This window comes from Phyllobates terribilis, unplaced genomic scaffold, assembly GCF_046119375.1.
Source record: "Phyllobates terribilis strain yellow unplaced genomic scaffold, ASM4611937v1 Scaffold_1__5_contigs__length_1240528914, whole genome shotgun sequence".
Classification (NCBI taxonomy): Eukaryota; Metazoa; Chordata; class Amphibia; order Anura; family Dendrobatidae; genus Phyllobates; species Phyllobates terribilis.
This window is the reverse complement of record NW_027362761.1, coordinates 358,613,070-358,628,803: the sequence shown is the minus strand read 5'-3', so window position 1 is coordinate 358,628,803 and position 15,734 is coordinate 358,613,070. Positions and strand designations below refer to the sequence as shown.

Genomic DNA, 15,734 nt, shown 5'->3' with positions numbered 1-15,734 from the left:
GGGCTCAGAGCCAGGATCAAAGTCAGGGAGCCGGCGTAGGACTTAACTGTACATCATATGCCGGTAAGGTGCTACAACCAGATCTCTTAGTCCTCATCCTGTGATGTCACCAACAGGCCTGTGTATTGGGCACTTGCATTTTAAAGGGAATGTGTCCTCAGAAAATGACCTACTGTTTAAATCAGATTCGTGTTAGATATTTGTTTTTGTTTTTCACAATCTCTATTAAAAAAAAACAACATTTGTAATTTTGCAAAAAAACTGATTTAAATAATAGATAATTTTTCATAACATGTTCCTTCAGGAAAGTGGTCCAACTCATGCTATCTCTGATATATGAGGGATTGGGCAGAGAGGAGGGAACGGAGAAACTGTCATTTCAGCGGGCAAGGGAGAGGGATTTGGGGGTTAGTTTGTCCCCTCTTGAGTGGGCGAAAGGGTTCCTCTTCACACATAAGCTTACTAATGCTGGGACTGCACAAGAAAAGAATAAAATACTTACACGATGGTATCACTACCCATCTAAATTACATGCAATGTTCCCTACAGTTTCGGAAACATGTTGGAGATGTGAATGTGAAGTTTGTTCTATGATTCATATATGGTGGGAGTGTTCTAAAATTAAACTATTTTGGGAGAAGGTATTTGACAATTACCAACGTATCACAGGAAACAGAGTATTGGGGTCTCCTCAAATAGCCCTTCTGTCAATCCTCCCTTCCTCAATAGGTATACAAAAGAAAGATTTTCTTTGATTTTGCTTTACAGCGGCACGGACGGTAATTCCACGGTTTTGGAAACTTAAACCCCCCCCCCTAACATATTAGATTGGTACAAGGAAATGGTGAATCTATGTAGAATGGAAGAACTGTCTGCAGAATGTAATGGAACCAATGATAAATTTAGAAGGGTTTTGAGCGGATGAATTCTGTTTCAGGACTCACCTGATTTTCATAACCTATTCTAATAGTTTCAACAGATACATGTGATTGTGTTCATAATTCGTCACACAGGTATAAGGACCCCCCCCTTAACCCTGTCTTTTCTTTTCTTCTCTCTTTTCTCCCTCCTTTTCTTTTTTCTTCTTATATGGGCTTTTCAGATACAATATAGAAATTGCCTCAACATATGATCCTCTTATAGGCGGTTATCTTATAAACATTATATTGTTCAATACACTACCATTTGAATTATTTGAAAAAAGTGACACCATTTGAACTGTGGCCATTTTTTTTATATGTCTATTTTGTTATATTTTCTTCAAAGTCGAATACAATACAATATATTTTTCTTGATCTGCAAAATGTAACATGATTACTAATTAATGCTTAATTTATGTTTAACCACTTCGCGCCAGAGCCTGTTTTTGCCTTCGTGACCGGGCCAATTTTTTCAATTCTGACCACTGTCACTTTATGAAGTAATTACTCTGGAACGCTTCAACGGATTCCCCTGATTCTGATGTTGTTTTTTGGTGACATATTGTACTTCATGATAGTGGTAAAATTTCTTTGATATCACTTGCATTTATTTGTGAAAAAATCGGAAATTTGGCAAAAATTTTGAAAATTTTGCAATTTTCAAACTTTGAATTTTCATGCCCTTAAATCAGAGAGATATGTCACACAAAATGGTTAATAAATAACATTTCCCACATGTCTACTTTACATCAGCACAATTTTGGAACCAAATTTTTTTTTTCAAAGGGAGCTATAAGGGTTAAAAGTTGACCAGCGATTTCTCATTTTTCCAACAAAATTTACAAAAACATTTTTTTAGGGACAACATCATATTTGAAGTCACTTTGAGGGGTCTTTATGACAGAAAATACCCAAAAGTGACACCATTCTAAAAATTGCACCCCTCAAGGTGCTCAAAACCACATTCAAGAACTTTATTAACCCTTCAGGTGCTTCACAGGAATTTTTGGAATGTGGAAGAAAAAAATTAACATTTAACTTTTTTCACAAAAATGTTACTTTAGACCCAATTTTTTTTATTTTCGCAGGGGTAACAGGAAAAAATGGACCCCAAAATTTTTTGTGCAATTTCTCTTGAGCGCGCTGATGCCTCATATGTGAGGGAAAACCACTGTTTGGGCGCACTGCAGGGTTCGGAAGGGAAGGAGCGCCATTAGACTTTTTGAATGTAAAATTTGTTTGAATAATTAGCAGACGCCATGTTGCGTTTGGAGAGCTCCTGATGTGCCTAAACAGTGGAAACCCCCCACAAGTGACACCATTTTGGAAACTAGACCCCTTAGGGAACTTATCTAGATGTGTGGTGAGCACCTTGCACCCCAAGGTGCTTCACAGAAGTTTATAATATTGAGCCGTAAAAATAAAATGTTCACATTTTTCCCACAAAAAATGTTTTTCATCCCCTAATTTTGCATTATCATAAGGGTAACAGGAGAAATTACACCATTAAATTTGCTGTGCAATTTCTCCTGAGTATGCCGATACCCCATATGTGGGGGAAAACCACTATTTGGGTGCACTGCAGGGTTCGGAAGGGAAGGAGCGCCATTTGACTTTTTGAATGTAAAATTTGTTTGAATAATTAGCGGACGCCATGTCGCATTTGGGGAGCCCCTGATGTGCCTAAACAGTGGAAACCCCCTACAAGTGACACCATTTTGTAAACTAGACTCCTTAGGGAACTTATCTAGATGTGTGGTGAGCACATTGGGAGACATAATAAACAAATCAGTAGCAGGTGAAGAATTGGTTTTATTTCTTTTTTACGCCGTTCCTCGTGCGGTATAAGTGATGAGATTACTTTATTCTTCAGATCGGTGCGATTACAGAGATAGCAGATTTATATCGGGTTTTTATGATTGACAGCTGTCACACACTAAAAGACGCTTTTTTTTTGCAAAATTTAGTTTTTGCATCGCCATATTTTGAGAGCTATAATTTTTCCATATTTCGGCCGACAGAGTCATGTGACGGCTTGTTTTTTGCGGGACGAGTTGACATTTTTATTGGTACCATTTTTGGGTACGTGACATTTTTTGATCGCTTTCTATTCCATTTTTTGGGAGGTAAAAAAACCAACAATTCAGGAATTGTTTTTTGAGGTTTTTTTTATGCCGTTCTGCGTGTGGTAAAAGTGATAAGGCAGCATTATTCTTCGGGTCAGTGATAGAGCGATACTACACTTACTGTATATTTTTTTATGTTTTGGCGCTTTTACACAATAAAACAATTTTATAGAAAAAATATTTTTTTTGCATCACTTTATTCTGAGCGCTATAACTTTTCGGCTGATGGAGCTGTATGGCGGCTTTTTTTTTGCGGAACAAGATGACGTTTTCAGCGGTACCATTTTTATTTCCATTTTGCTTTTTGATCGCATTTTTTTCCACTTTTTGTTTGGCGATATGAGGAAAAAACATAGTTTTTTGCTCCGTTTTTTATTTATTTTTATTACGGTGTGCACAGAAGGAGTTAATTAGCGTGACAGTTTTATAGCTTGGTTTGTTTCGGACGCGGCTATACCAAATATGTGTACTTTTTTTGTTTTTGCATAAATATACGGATTTATCGGTTTAATATTTTATTTGTTTTTATTTATTTTATGATTTTTTTTTTAATAGTTTGAAAACATTTTTTTTACTTTTTTTTTTTACATTTTTACTTAGTCCCTGTATGGGACATTAATTTTTATTTTTCTGATCACTGATCTCATCCAATGTAATAGACATATATTACATTGGATGAGACCACTGCTGACAGTTTCACACTGTGTCTCCTGCTGGACTCAGCTTGCAGGCTGAGCCTAGCAGGACACCATATATGGCAGATCTGGAGGCGGTCATGTGACCTCCAGTTGTCATAACAACGCCAGGTCCTGGAAGGTATCAGGGGTCGTCGGAGAAGTAAGTAGACGACCCCCTCTCCTCCTGCTATCTTCTATATCTTCTATACTTCTATCTATAGTGATCGCGGCATATAGAAGACAGCAAAGGGTTAACATCACTGGGACCTGATCCAATCAGGTCCCGATGATGTTCCCTGTCAGAGTTATTGCTCTGCACCCCACCCGCAGCGCTTGCAGGACCACCCTCCGTTTTTAAACGTCGGCGCTGCACAGAGCCCAGGCAGCGCCGACGTTTATCTACAGTGGGCAGTCGGGAAGCGGTTAATAAAAGAGATTGAATGTAAATAATAGATAATTTTTCATGCTCTGATTTTCCTTTTTGACTCTTGATGTTGATGCTGTTCTCTCGACCTCTAGGCTGTGTTGGTTAACCTCAAAGAAATTTCACTCTCAGACCCAATGTAAAAAAAATCCTATTACTTAAAATCCTATGACATTTTTCACAACAGTAATTATTCACTGTTTGATTTGACTGGAAGAAATATAAACCATCCACTGACATTGCAAAATTCTGCCATGATCTCATGATTATTTCATTTTCTTTTTTTTTTTACAGGGATTTCTAAGAGAACAAGCATAATGCTATTTGTGCAACGTCTATCTACAAAGGAAAAAGGATATAAAAAAAACTCTAGAATTTTCTTTGATTGTACTTATTGTAATCTGCACATCTACAGTTTAGTAGTTTTAATCTAACATGGCACTATTTAACTCTGCTCTCTTCACACATATTTTTTGTACTTGAAGGGGTATTCCCAGCTCCAAGATCCTATCCCAACATGTAGTAGATGTAATAATAGTAATATTAGCAAATACCTCCAATTAGAAATGTAGTATAGTATTTTTGATTCATTATCTCTCTTTCCTCATGTGCAGTCATTGCAGGACCTTAGGTATCCATGGTTACGACCACTAGCAGCTAGCGAACTGTTACTATATCAGTGAAGACGTAACCATGGATACCTAAGGTCCTGCGATGCCTGCACAAGGAAAGAGGCATAGCAAATCATAAAAACTATACTACATTTCTAATTGGAGGTATTTGCTAATATTCTTATTACACCTACTACATATTGGGATAGGATCTTGAAGATGGAAATACCCCTTTAACTTAGCTTGCAAACTACATTGCAGAATCCTGTCATTTCAAAGGTCTTCGTTATCTGTGTTTGATCATTCTGTATCCTAACCAGTAGTTTATCTCCATGGATATATAGTCTATAAATACACATTTCAAGAATACACCATTTCCTCTTCTGCACACATTTTCCCATGCCATTTATGCAGTATACTAATGTTGAAATAAATTATATTAAATTGTTTGTTGATCGCAATCTTTGGTTTTGATTGAACATGAATCATGATGGGATTTATGTGCCATGTTTTCCATTGGAACTTGTTTCATTCATACTTTTTTTTTCTTGAAACTCTTCATGGCTTCCTTCAAAACCGTGTGGGAAAAACAGTGATAAAAATGTAACTGCGCATGTCCAAAAACATTAATGCCAGAGAGGCTGCAAACACAAAGCTAAGTATGTCAAATTCCTAGCACATTGTTAAATGTTTCGAGATAACCACTATTATGGCTGACATTGTGCAGGAAAGAAAGCAAATTATAAATCCAAATGTCACGGATTTTATGGTTCTTTTCCAGGACGTCCCTCTTGACAGCACACCAGAAGGTAGTCCTTCATGTCCGACTAGGGGCAGGAACACACGAGAGGTTAAAAGGCCCCTCCCCACTCTCCATCGCCAGTGTTTTTCCTGTCCCTAGTCGGACAGGCACATGAGAGGGCGCAGCAGCGCTAAAACCATAGGGAGCAGCCCAGGGGACTGAGTGGTTGCCATACCTGTCTCCTTCCGCTGTCAAGACAGGCTGCCGGCTGAAACCCGTCCCAGTCCCTCAGCCAGCCCAGTGGAGCAGAGCTCCTGGAAGGCGCCGCTTCCCTCCTCGGAGGGCTCTGGGCGCGCTGCCTCTGCCGGCCGGCGCACTTCCGGTGACGCGGCTGCGGCGTGCGTTCCACCCTGGAACGCACTTCCGGTTCGGAGGTCAGCAGGAAGGAGAAGCCTGGGGAAGATGGCGGCGAAGACGGCAGACAGGTAAAAACTGTCCATGTGTGTCTGTCGGTTAGGCACTACACCTATAGTGAGCTATGGAGGGTAGCCCCGCGCAGCACACGGATTCCACGGCCATCTCCCTGGGTCACATAAGTGAACATCTATAGGGCCCCCTTTTGGTCGCTGAACTATGGTGATTTATCCTAACAAGCTGCCTGTGTTCTGATACTGTCCATAGGATAAAGGGACCCCAAAGGGATCAGTTTCTAAGAAGAGAGCTAGGCGATGCCCAACTGTTAATACCAGGCTTCCTGACACATATAATAAACAGCTGTGCAAGGACTGTATAGCAAAAGTTATGGCAGAGGAGCAGGCCACATTTAGAGCCGAAGTAAAAGCTATGATTAAAGAGGAAGTGCAGTCTTCGGTGTCCACCCTTTTAGCAGCACAGGCTTCTACAGGCGAACCGCCCTGCAAAAAACCCAGGCAGGATTTCATAGTATCTTCGGAAGAAGAGGAGGAAGCTTACGGATCAGACCAGTCCCAGGAACTGGATTTCGATTTACCTTGTGGTCAGCTGGAGGAGAATAAAAGATACCTCTTCTCCTTCGCTGACACAGAGGAGCTATTACAGGCGGTACTCAATACTATGAACATTGAACAGCTGCAGGTAGCCCAGTCCATCCAGGATCAAATGTTTATTGGGCTACAGGCAAGGAAAAGTAGATGTTTTCCAGTTAATAAACACATCAGGTCCATGATTCTGAAGGAATGGAAAAACGCGGAAAAGCGTTTATCAATCCCGGGGGAGTTTAGGACCCGTCTTCCCTTCGAAACAGAAGAGTCCATAATCTGGGAAGAGGTGCAAAAGATCGACGTGCCAGTAGCCCGAGTTCCCAAGAAGACAACAATCCCTTTTGAGGATGCGAGTCTAAATGATCCGATGGACAAAAAAGTGGAAGGTCTACTTAAGAAAGCCTGGGAGGCTTCAGTTGCAATCATCAAGAACAATATTGCGGCCACGTCCGTGGCCAGATCAGCTGGTTTATGGTTGGAAGACCTGGAAGCCAAGCTGGCACAGAGTGGTTCCAGGGAGGATATAGCCGAGGCTTTATACATGGTTAGGATGGCACTAAATTTCATGGCAGATGCGTCAGCAGAATCCGTCCGGTTCGCGGCAAGAAATGATGCACTGTCGAATTCGGCCCGTAGGGCACTCTGGCTGAGGTCTTGGACAGACGATATGCAGTCCAAAAACAAACTTTGTGCTAACCCATTTTCCGGCCTACAGGTTTTCGGACCTGTACTGGACAGCATTCTGCAGAAGGCGGCCGATAGTAAAGCGGGGTTTCCGGAAGGACGACCTAGACGCCCCTTTTCCTTTCGAAGGAGCCGCCCCACCCAGTCCCAGAATTATAGAGGAAAGGGAAAAGAGGATAGATGGAGCTACCCGAAGCGTGGTAGAGTCCGCAAGGACATGCCCGGGCCTAGTCAGAGACAGGCGCGTCAATGACGCCGGACCAGTGGGGGAGAGGCTGCAGCATTTACTAAGAAGTTGGCAGAGAATAACCCAAAATCAGTGAATTTTACAACTTATAGAACATGGATACAAGATCGAGTTTTCTCAATTCCCCCCCCCCCCCCGTCGATTTCAGATCACGGAAGCCAGCTCAACATCGGCCCTCAGAAGGCTGGAAGTAGACATCAAGCAGCTCCTCCAGGACGGAGCAATAACACCGGTCCCTCGTTCAGAGAGATACAGGGGCCATTATTCCAGACTGTTCTCCATAAAGAAACCATCGGGAGAGTACAGGACAATTATAAACCTCAGACCCCTGAACCAGTGGGTAAAGTACAAGAGGTTCAAGATGGAGTCAGTAAAATCGGTGATACCTCTGGTACCCAAAGACGCGGTGATGTGTACCTTGGATTTGAAGCAGGCATATTACCATATTCCCATACACCCTTCAAGACAGAGATACCTCAGGTTTGCAACAAGAGGGAAAGGTGGCGTAAGCCACTATCAGTTCCAATGTCTTCCGTTCGGCCTGTCATCGGTACCCCGTATCTTCACCAAAATAGTGTCGGAAGTAGTCTCCCATCTAAGGAAAGAGGGCATAGTCATAATTCCCTACCTAGACGACTTTCTTCTAGTAGCAGATTCAGACGCGCAGTTAATTTTTCATCAGCGTCGGGTAATGCGAGTATTGTCAGACTTGGGGTGGGTTCTAAATTTAGAAAAATCAGACCTAACTCCAAGCAACCAGAAGATATTCTTGGGAGTGCTCTTAGATTCGCATCGGGGCCTGTCCAAACTCTCTCAAAAGAAAGCTCGGGACATAGTAAAAAAATTCAGCTCCTTTCGCAGAAAGAGGGAAGTAACAGTCAGGGAAGCTATGAGTGTTCTGGGGACCATGACATCGTGAATCCCCTGTGTAAGGTGGTGTCAGGCACATTCCAGAATTCTTCAGAAGGAAATCAGCTCCGCTTGGGACAAACATCAGTCAGCCCTGGACAAAAAGATGCCCTTAACTCCAGACTTAAAAGGCTCCCTAGCCTGGTGGGTATCCCCTTTAAATCTGGGAAGGGGAGTCCAGTGGATAGAATCCCCTTATATTACCATTACCACGGACGCAAGCCAGTGGGGTTGGGGGGCTCATGTAGAGGGCAGATACGTACAAGGGGCTTGGTCTCAGGAGATCAGACACCGGTCCTCAAATTACAGAGAGCTAAGAGCAGTTTGGGAGTCCCTACAAAGGTGTCAATCGCTACTAGCAGGCAAACACGTAAGAGTTCTCTCGGACAATTCCACCACGGTAGCCTTCCTTCAACATCAGGGAGGACCAAGACATACATGGCTCCAGGCGATAGCAGAGGATATTTTCGCTTGGGCAGAAAATACGTTTTCCTCCATCTCAGCTCTTCATCTCAGGGGCTTACAAAATCAGGTGGCAGACTTCCTGAGCAGGGAAAGGATAGACCCATCAGAGTGGGAACTTCATCAAGCAGTCTTCCTTCAGTTAGTAAAGAGATGGGGGACCCCTTCAATAGACCTTTTTGCCTCAAGGAAGAACGCGAAAACCCAAAAGTTTTTTTCCAGATGCCCAGAGGACAATCCAGCGGGGGTCGACGCGCTGTCCCAGACCTGGGATATGCCGCTAGCTTACGCTTTCCCTCCCATACCCTTAATCCCAAGGATGCTACGAAAGATTCGGGAGGACAGGGCCACAGTGATCGCAGTGGTCCCTTTCTGGCCAAAAAGAAGCTGGTTCCCCCTCTTGATGCGGATGACAACAGAAGATCACTTCCCTCTCCCTCTGCGGCACGACCTTCTGTCACAGGGACCTCTAAGGCATCCTGCGGTGGAGTGGCTCCAGCTGTCTGCCTGGATCCTGAAAGGTTGATCTTGAGGTCCAGTGGCCTCTCTGATAGGGTCATCACGACCCTTCAGGCAAGTAGAAAACCGGTCACAACGGCCATTTATTCAAAGGTATGGAAGAATTTCTGTTCGGTATACGGGAACGAAATAGTAGAGACTCGGGGCCCACCAGTTCCAGAAGTCTTAGAATTTCTCAAGGCAGGGTATGACAAGGGACTAAGCCCCAGCACGCTTAGGGCGCCGAAATCTGGACTCTAAGTTCATACTTAGATTATACTTTGGGCTAAACATCCGTGGGTGTCCAGATTCTCGAAAGCGGTGGGTAGATTAAGGCCCTTTATAAGGGAAAAGGTGGCCCCGTGGGACTTAAATTTAGTGCTAAACACCCTATGTAAAAGCCCCTTTGAACCCCTGCAGGATATTAGTATCAGGTCACTCTCAATTAAAACCGTGTTCTTGGTGGCCATAACTTCAGCCAGGCAACTGGGGGAGATTCAGGCCCTCTCTGTAGTATTCCCTTATATGCAGATTTTGGACGATCGCCTAATCCTTAAACTAGATCCTTCTTTTTTACCCAAGGTGGCGTCGGACTCCAACCTGATTAGGGAGATCATTTTGCCCGCCTTCTGCGATCAGCCGAGAAACCCAGGGGAACAGGGCTTCCACTTGGTGGATGTCAGGCAATCGGTTCTCCACTATCTAGACGCCAGTAAAGAATGGAGGAAAGACTCTAATCTGTTTGTCTAGTTCTGGGGGAAGAACAAAGGAAAGACTGCATAAAAATTGACTTTGGCCAGATGGATCAAAGCGGCCATTTCCCATGCTTATGTTTCTAGTGGGATGTTAATGCCAGAAGGCAAAAGGGCCCACTCCACCAGATCCATATCTACCTCATGGGCAGAGAGAGCAGGAGCCTCCTCAGAGCAGATATGTAATGCAGCCACCTGGTAAGGGTTGAATACATTTTGTAAGCATTATAGACTGAATTTGTTGTCCAATCAGCAGACAGCCTTTGGGAGGAAAGTCCTCCAGGCTGTAGTCCCTCCCTAGGACCATTTAGTTGGCATTCTCCTGGTGTGCTGTCAGGAGGGACGTCCTGGAAAAAGGGAATTAGTCCTACCGGTAATTAGGTTTCCAGGAGTCCAGCTTGACAGCACCCTTATATTCCCTTCCCCTTTTGAGTTGCCACAGCATGTGAGGATTTAACATGTATCGGTAGTTTCAATAAAATTGTGTTGCATCCATCCTGGTGTGGTACTTGGGAAAAACACTGGCGATGGAGGGTGGGGAGGGGCTTTTTAACCTCTCGTGTGTTCCTGCCCCTAGTCGGACATGAAGGACTACCTCCTGGTATGCTGTCAGGCTGGACTCCTGGAAACCTAATTACCGGTAGGACTAAAGGCCCTGTCACACATAACGAGATCGCTAGCGAGATCGTTATTACATCACGGTTTTGAGATCGCTGGAGAGTCTTATCGTGATCGTTGGGGAGGCGTTAAACATGCAGAACTTCCCAATGATTTCGGCCGCCCCAGCGATCTAACTAACGATCTCGTTGGTCGTTGGGGCGCTTTCACACAGCAGCTATTTCAATGATCCACTCCTTGATAGGAACTGTACTGTGTCACAAAGGCGTGCATAAAATTACTTTTCCGCGCCCCCTCATCTCCGATTGGTGGACGCTACTGCGTTCTGATTGGGCGGCAGGTTTAAAATAAGGCCACGTTACAGCAATTCCGTTCCTTTGTTCCTATCTGCGCTCTGGTTTCGGATCGTTCCTTTGTTCCTATCTGCGCTCTGGTTTCGGATCGTAGCAGTGTTCTCCGAGCAATATTCGTTCATCTGGGCTTTGTTAAGGCCCTGTCAGCGTCCTGATTTTTGGATTCTAGTAGCGTACTCCAGCTGTGACTCCATTCATCAGGGCTTTGTTCCTGATTGCATCCTGGCTTTTGGATTGTAGCAGTGTTCTTTGGCTGTAATTCTGTATCCATTCATCTGGGCTTTGTTCCTGACAAGCGTTCTGGTTTGTGGATTTTCTTCAGCTGTGACCACATCGATTTCTTGGTTCCTCAGGCACCTATATTGCTTTGTTTACACGGTAAGTTATTTTAGTGGGTTTCTGCCATACCCAACAAGTATACATTTGCTTATGCATTGGAGGCCATTTTAAGGGGGGTCCTGCCACACCCAACAAGTATACATTTGCTTATGCATCGGAGGCCATTTTAAGGGGGTCAACAAACAGTGTGCAGTATTTTTTACTGTGTTTTAAAATGTTTCATGTATGCTCACTGTATGCTATCCTTTTTTCAGATGGCTTTTAAAACTGAAGAATTCCTCAGGGAAATGATTGACCTGTACCGCTCCCTGCCGTGCCTTTGGCAAATAAAATCTACTGACTACTGCAATAGAGAAAAAAAGAGGGAGGCCTACCAGCAATTGATTGCCCTCTTTAAAAGGCATGGCCCCAACGAGAAGGTGGATGAGGTGATCCACCAGCTGGTGAAGAGAAAAATCCAGGGTCTACGCACCGTATACAAGAAAGAACTTAACAGGGTGGAGAAATCAAAGAAGTCGGGTACCGGCACAGATGAGGTTTATGTGCCAACATTATGGTATTATGTCTTGCTTGCCTTCACCCATGACCAGGAGCTACCTCGGCGAATGGCGTGTACGATGCAGCCGACACCGGAAGAAGACCCTGATATCCGGACTGACTCCCCTGTTGAAGATGTAAGTACCTGCTTTGATTCCCTGTAAATAGCATTTATACTTTCAATGTACATGCCATAGTTTAGCCGCCCCTCACATTTGTTTTTAGTGCACGTGTACCCATGCTGGTCATGACATACCTGCTGGATGTTGTAACCAAAATCTTAACATTAATTTTGTGTTCCCACAGCACCATCGGCAAGATGACGACATCCCGGCTACGGAACATGGTATGGAGGAGGCGAGTGTGCTGTCAATGAATGAGGAACCTATGGCATCGGCAAATGAAGACCCTATGGCCTCTACAAGTGAAGACCTTGTGCCTCGGCGACAAAGAAAATCAAGGAAAAAAAAAGCCAGCTTGCCGCCATCGCCAGATCTAATATCTTTGGCGAACAAGATTCTACTGCTACAGACCCAGGCCAAGCGGGACAGCTTTGCAACATTTGCTGGCGAGAGACTACAGAGGCTGGATGACCGACAGAGGGCGCACGCAGAAAAGGTCATGTTTGAGACTTTAACTAAAGCGGCAGCCGGTGAACTTAATGAGACTTCTACTGTACACACTCGGATCGACCCTGGCCCTTTTCAACAACATTCTTGGACCCATAAGCCGGACCCACTTCGCAGCACACCAGTGCAGAGGATCCGGCATCCACAAAGCCTTCCCCCCCCCCCCCCCCCCCTCCCACAGTATCCCATGTTTTTGGATTCTTTTGTTTCCCCCAGGCATGGATACACAAATACAGACAATCGATACGAAGAACTGTAGTGATGTTTAATTTCTATTTTTGTTATCATTTTGTAAATATTATTAATTTAATACTTATTTAAATTGTTAACATTTTTGTTTGTTTTTTAAAAAAAAATGTTTTATTGTCCTCTTTTTTAACTTTACCCCTGCCCTCCGATCTCCCCCTGATTGAAATAAAAATGTTTTTTGTTGTCTTCTTTTCTGCTTTACCTCTTCCCGAGGGTGGGACCCCTTACCCCTGCCTTCCGATCCCCCCCCACCCTCCGTTCCCTCCCCTCCATTCCCTCCCCTCCATTCCCATCCCTGCTCTCCGTTGGTGATCACCTCCTCCCCTTCTCCTCTTCCCGCTCCAGGCTTCATCACCTGTCTTCTCCCTGTGTCCTCTGGTCTTCTTCCCAGCTGGTCTTCTTCCCCTCCTCTTCCTACTTCCCTTGTTTTAGTCTTTGGGGTCATAGTCATGGCAATGATCTGCCATACCGTGCACCATGAGTCTAACTCTGATTACAGGTTATATATACTAGATTCTTGATAGGGCATTGATCCAGGGAACTAGTCTGATTGCCGTATGTGGAGTCAGGAAGGAATTTTTTTGCCTTCCTCTGGATCAACATGTTAGGTCTCCCTTCAACTTTTCATACTATGTTCCTATTCTTTCCTATTCTTTCCTCTTCTTTCCTCTTCTCTCTTCTTCTTCAATTAGCAGGCGGCTGTGAAAGCTGACTTCAGTCGGCTTTCCTGCCTCCGCACACCATCAGCTGATAACCTCAATTAGCAGGCGGCTGTGAAAGCTGACTTCAGAGTCGGCTTTCCTGTCCCCGCACAACATCAGCTGATAACCTCAATTAGCAGGCGGCTGTGAAAGGCGCCTTCGGAGTCGGCTTTCCTGCCCCCGCACAACATCAGCTGATAACCTCAATTAGCAGGCGGCTGTGAAAGGCGCCTTCGGAGTCGGCTTTCCCGCCCCCGCACAACATCAGCTGATAACCTCAATTAGCAGGCGGCTGTGAAAGCCGACTTCGGAGTCGGCTTTCCTGCCCCCGCACAACATCAGCTGATAACCTCAATTAGCAGGCGGCTGTGAAAGCCGACTTCGGAGTCGGCTTTCCCACCCCCGCACAACATCAGCTGATGACCTCAATTAGCAGGCGGCTGTGAAAGGCGCCTTTGGAGTCGGCTTTCCTGCCCCCGCACAACATCAGCTGATAACCTCAATTAGCAGGTGGCTGTGAAATCCGACATCGGAGTCGGCTTTCCTGCGCCCGCACAACATCAGCTGATAACCTCAATTAGCAGGCGGCTGTGAAAGGCGCCTTCGGAGTCGGCTTTCCTGCCCCCGCACAACATCAGCTGATAACCTCAATTAGCAGGCGGGTGTGAAAGCCCCTCCTGATGAGTGCACACAGGATTCCATAGTGTCAGTTCAGAGGCCACTCTGCTGGGCTCTGTATAAGTTATTGCAGGAGTTTGACCTTTGCTGCAGATCAGGTCACTCTGGGTCATTCTAGCATCACCAGATCTGCAGGAAAATTCAGAGTCCTGCAATAAATCAGACTGAGCCCAACAGAGAGACCACAGACATCGCATACAGGATCCTATACTGTCTGATCAACCCTGAACCTGCAGGACATCACATACTATACTGCTCCATATATAATATGTGAGGTCCTGTGTGCAGGTCCAGGTGTGATCAGTACGGTGTATATCCATGTACAAAATGTCACATCCAGTATACAGATTAGTGTATGGTATACTGTGGTACAGACATCAGATGGATATAACAATGTGTATAGTATATGACGCGCCCCCTGGGCCATGGGGTACCCGGTGCCGGGCCTTGTAATTGCTGGGGGATCTGTAGTCACTGTGGCGGTGACCCGGTCCGTGACCCAGGGCGGTCAAACCAGTGGCGGATCTGTTTATGGGCTTTTATGATTAATTAAATGTCCGACTACACCACTTGTGGATTGCGGTCATGAGGAACCGCCGCTGCGGGGCAGGCCACTGAGGCTGATGAGGTGTGCAGCTAGATGTTGTGACTCCCCACTGGAGGAGTATAGCCTCAGGGCAGCATGAGTGTAGATGGTGGGGGTTATGGTGGTGCAAGGTGACAGTAATGACACGAGTCTTTGAGGTGCACCCAGGATCTACTTTCCCCACCCACACACTACCGGGTTCCCCCTTTCTAAGTGTTCCCTCCCCCTACTCCAGCCAGGGATCAGGGACAGTTGTGCTCACTAGTGGGAGCATTGTCGCCCTGTCCCCCGGAAATGTGGTGTAGTGCATGTGGGTGTTAGGGTCCTGAGCCCATACTCCATCCTTACCTGGAAGTGAGATGCAATAGCTCTGTAGCGACCGAACCCTAAGGGCGCTACATATATAACGTCCAATGTCTGTATCACAGTATATCATACTAGCTATTGAATCTGTTCTACTCCTGGGTCACGAGCATTTTTAGTGGTACATTTCTTGGGCCATTTTTTTTTTTTCAGACACTGTGTCTGCGAATTCTGATATACAGTGTCTTCAATAAAATGGCGCCGGATAGCGTGGTATGTGCATGTGACTTGCCCCCTGGGCCGTGGGGTACCCGGAACCGGGCCTTCTAGTTCCTGGAGCACTTCCACTCCTCTGTCTCTTCTCTGGCCCCGGCCTTCTCTCTAGGCCTGCCTCATGGAGCTGAGCTCAGCCTGAGCCGCTGCTCCCTGTCAGCTCTCTCTCCCTTCTGCTCTGACTGAACTACTCAACTCAACTACCACTTAAGATGGCTCCCACCTTTTATCTACTTCTCTGTGTCTGAGCTCAGGTGACCTGCACCAAATGAGCTCCTTCCTATGCTCCAGAAACCGTCCCCTTCTGCTCCTACACCACTGGGTTCTCTCCCCCCTCCCCACTCCAGCCAGGGACATGGTCAGTTGTGCCTGCAATAAAATGGGAGCACCGTCGAGC

The 15,734-nt window shown here is 45.3% G+C and overlaps 2 protein-coding genes across 3 annotated transcripts in view; both read left to right on the top strand.

Annotated features, from left to right (window-relative positions):
* LOC141261725 (kinetochore-associated protein 1-like) overlaps nucleotides 1–4,671 on the top strand; it is a 34,553-nt gene extending 29,882 nt beyond the window's left edge. For both annotated transcript variants that reach the window (XM_073676238.1, XM_073676239.1), the window contains exon 10: nucleotides 4,442–4,671. In XM_073676238.1, coding sequence (XP_073532339.1) covers nucleotides 4,442–4,465 — 24 coding nt within the window. In that variant the 3' untranslated portion in view covers nucleotides 4,466–4,671. The remainder of the gene's footprint in view (nucleotides 1–4,441) is intronic.
* A 6,426-nt stretch (nucleotides 4,672–11,097) lies between these two features.
* LOC141264753 (uncharacterized) lies at nucleotides 11,098–12,806 on the top strand. The gene is made up of 2 exons (XM_073677077.1): nucleotides 11,098–12,055; nucleotides 12,225–12,806. The coding sequence occupies exons 1-2, from the start codon at nucleotides 11,603–11,605 to the stop codon at nucleotides 12,804–12,806; spliced, it is 1,035 nt and encodes a 344-aa protein (XP_073533178.1). The 5' UTR covers nucleotides 11,098–11,602.
* The last annotated feature ends 2,928 nt before the right edge of the window (nucleotides 12,807–15,734 follow it).

What these genes read in the sequence shown, in the direction of transcription:
- LOC141264753 (XM_073677077.1), top strand. Translation starts at nt 11,603, where the DNA reads ATGTATGCTCACTGTATGCTATCCTTTTTTCAGATGGCTTTTAAAACT. An exon ending in CTGACTCCCCTGTTGAAGAT is followed by an intron (nt 12,056 to 12,224) that starts GTAAGTACCTGC and finishes GTGTTCCCACAG; the next exon opens with CACCATCGGCAAGATGACGA.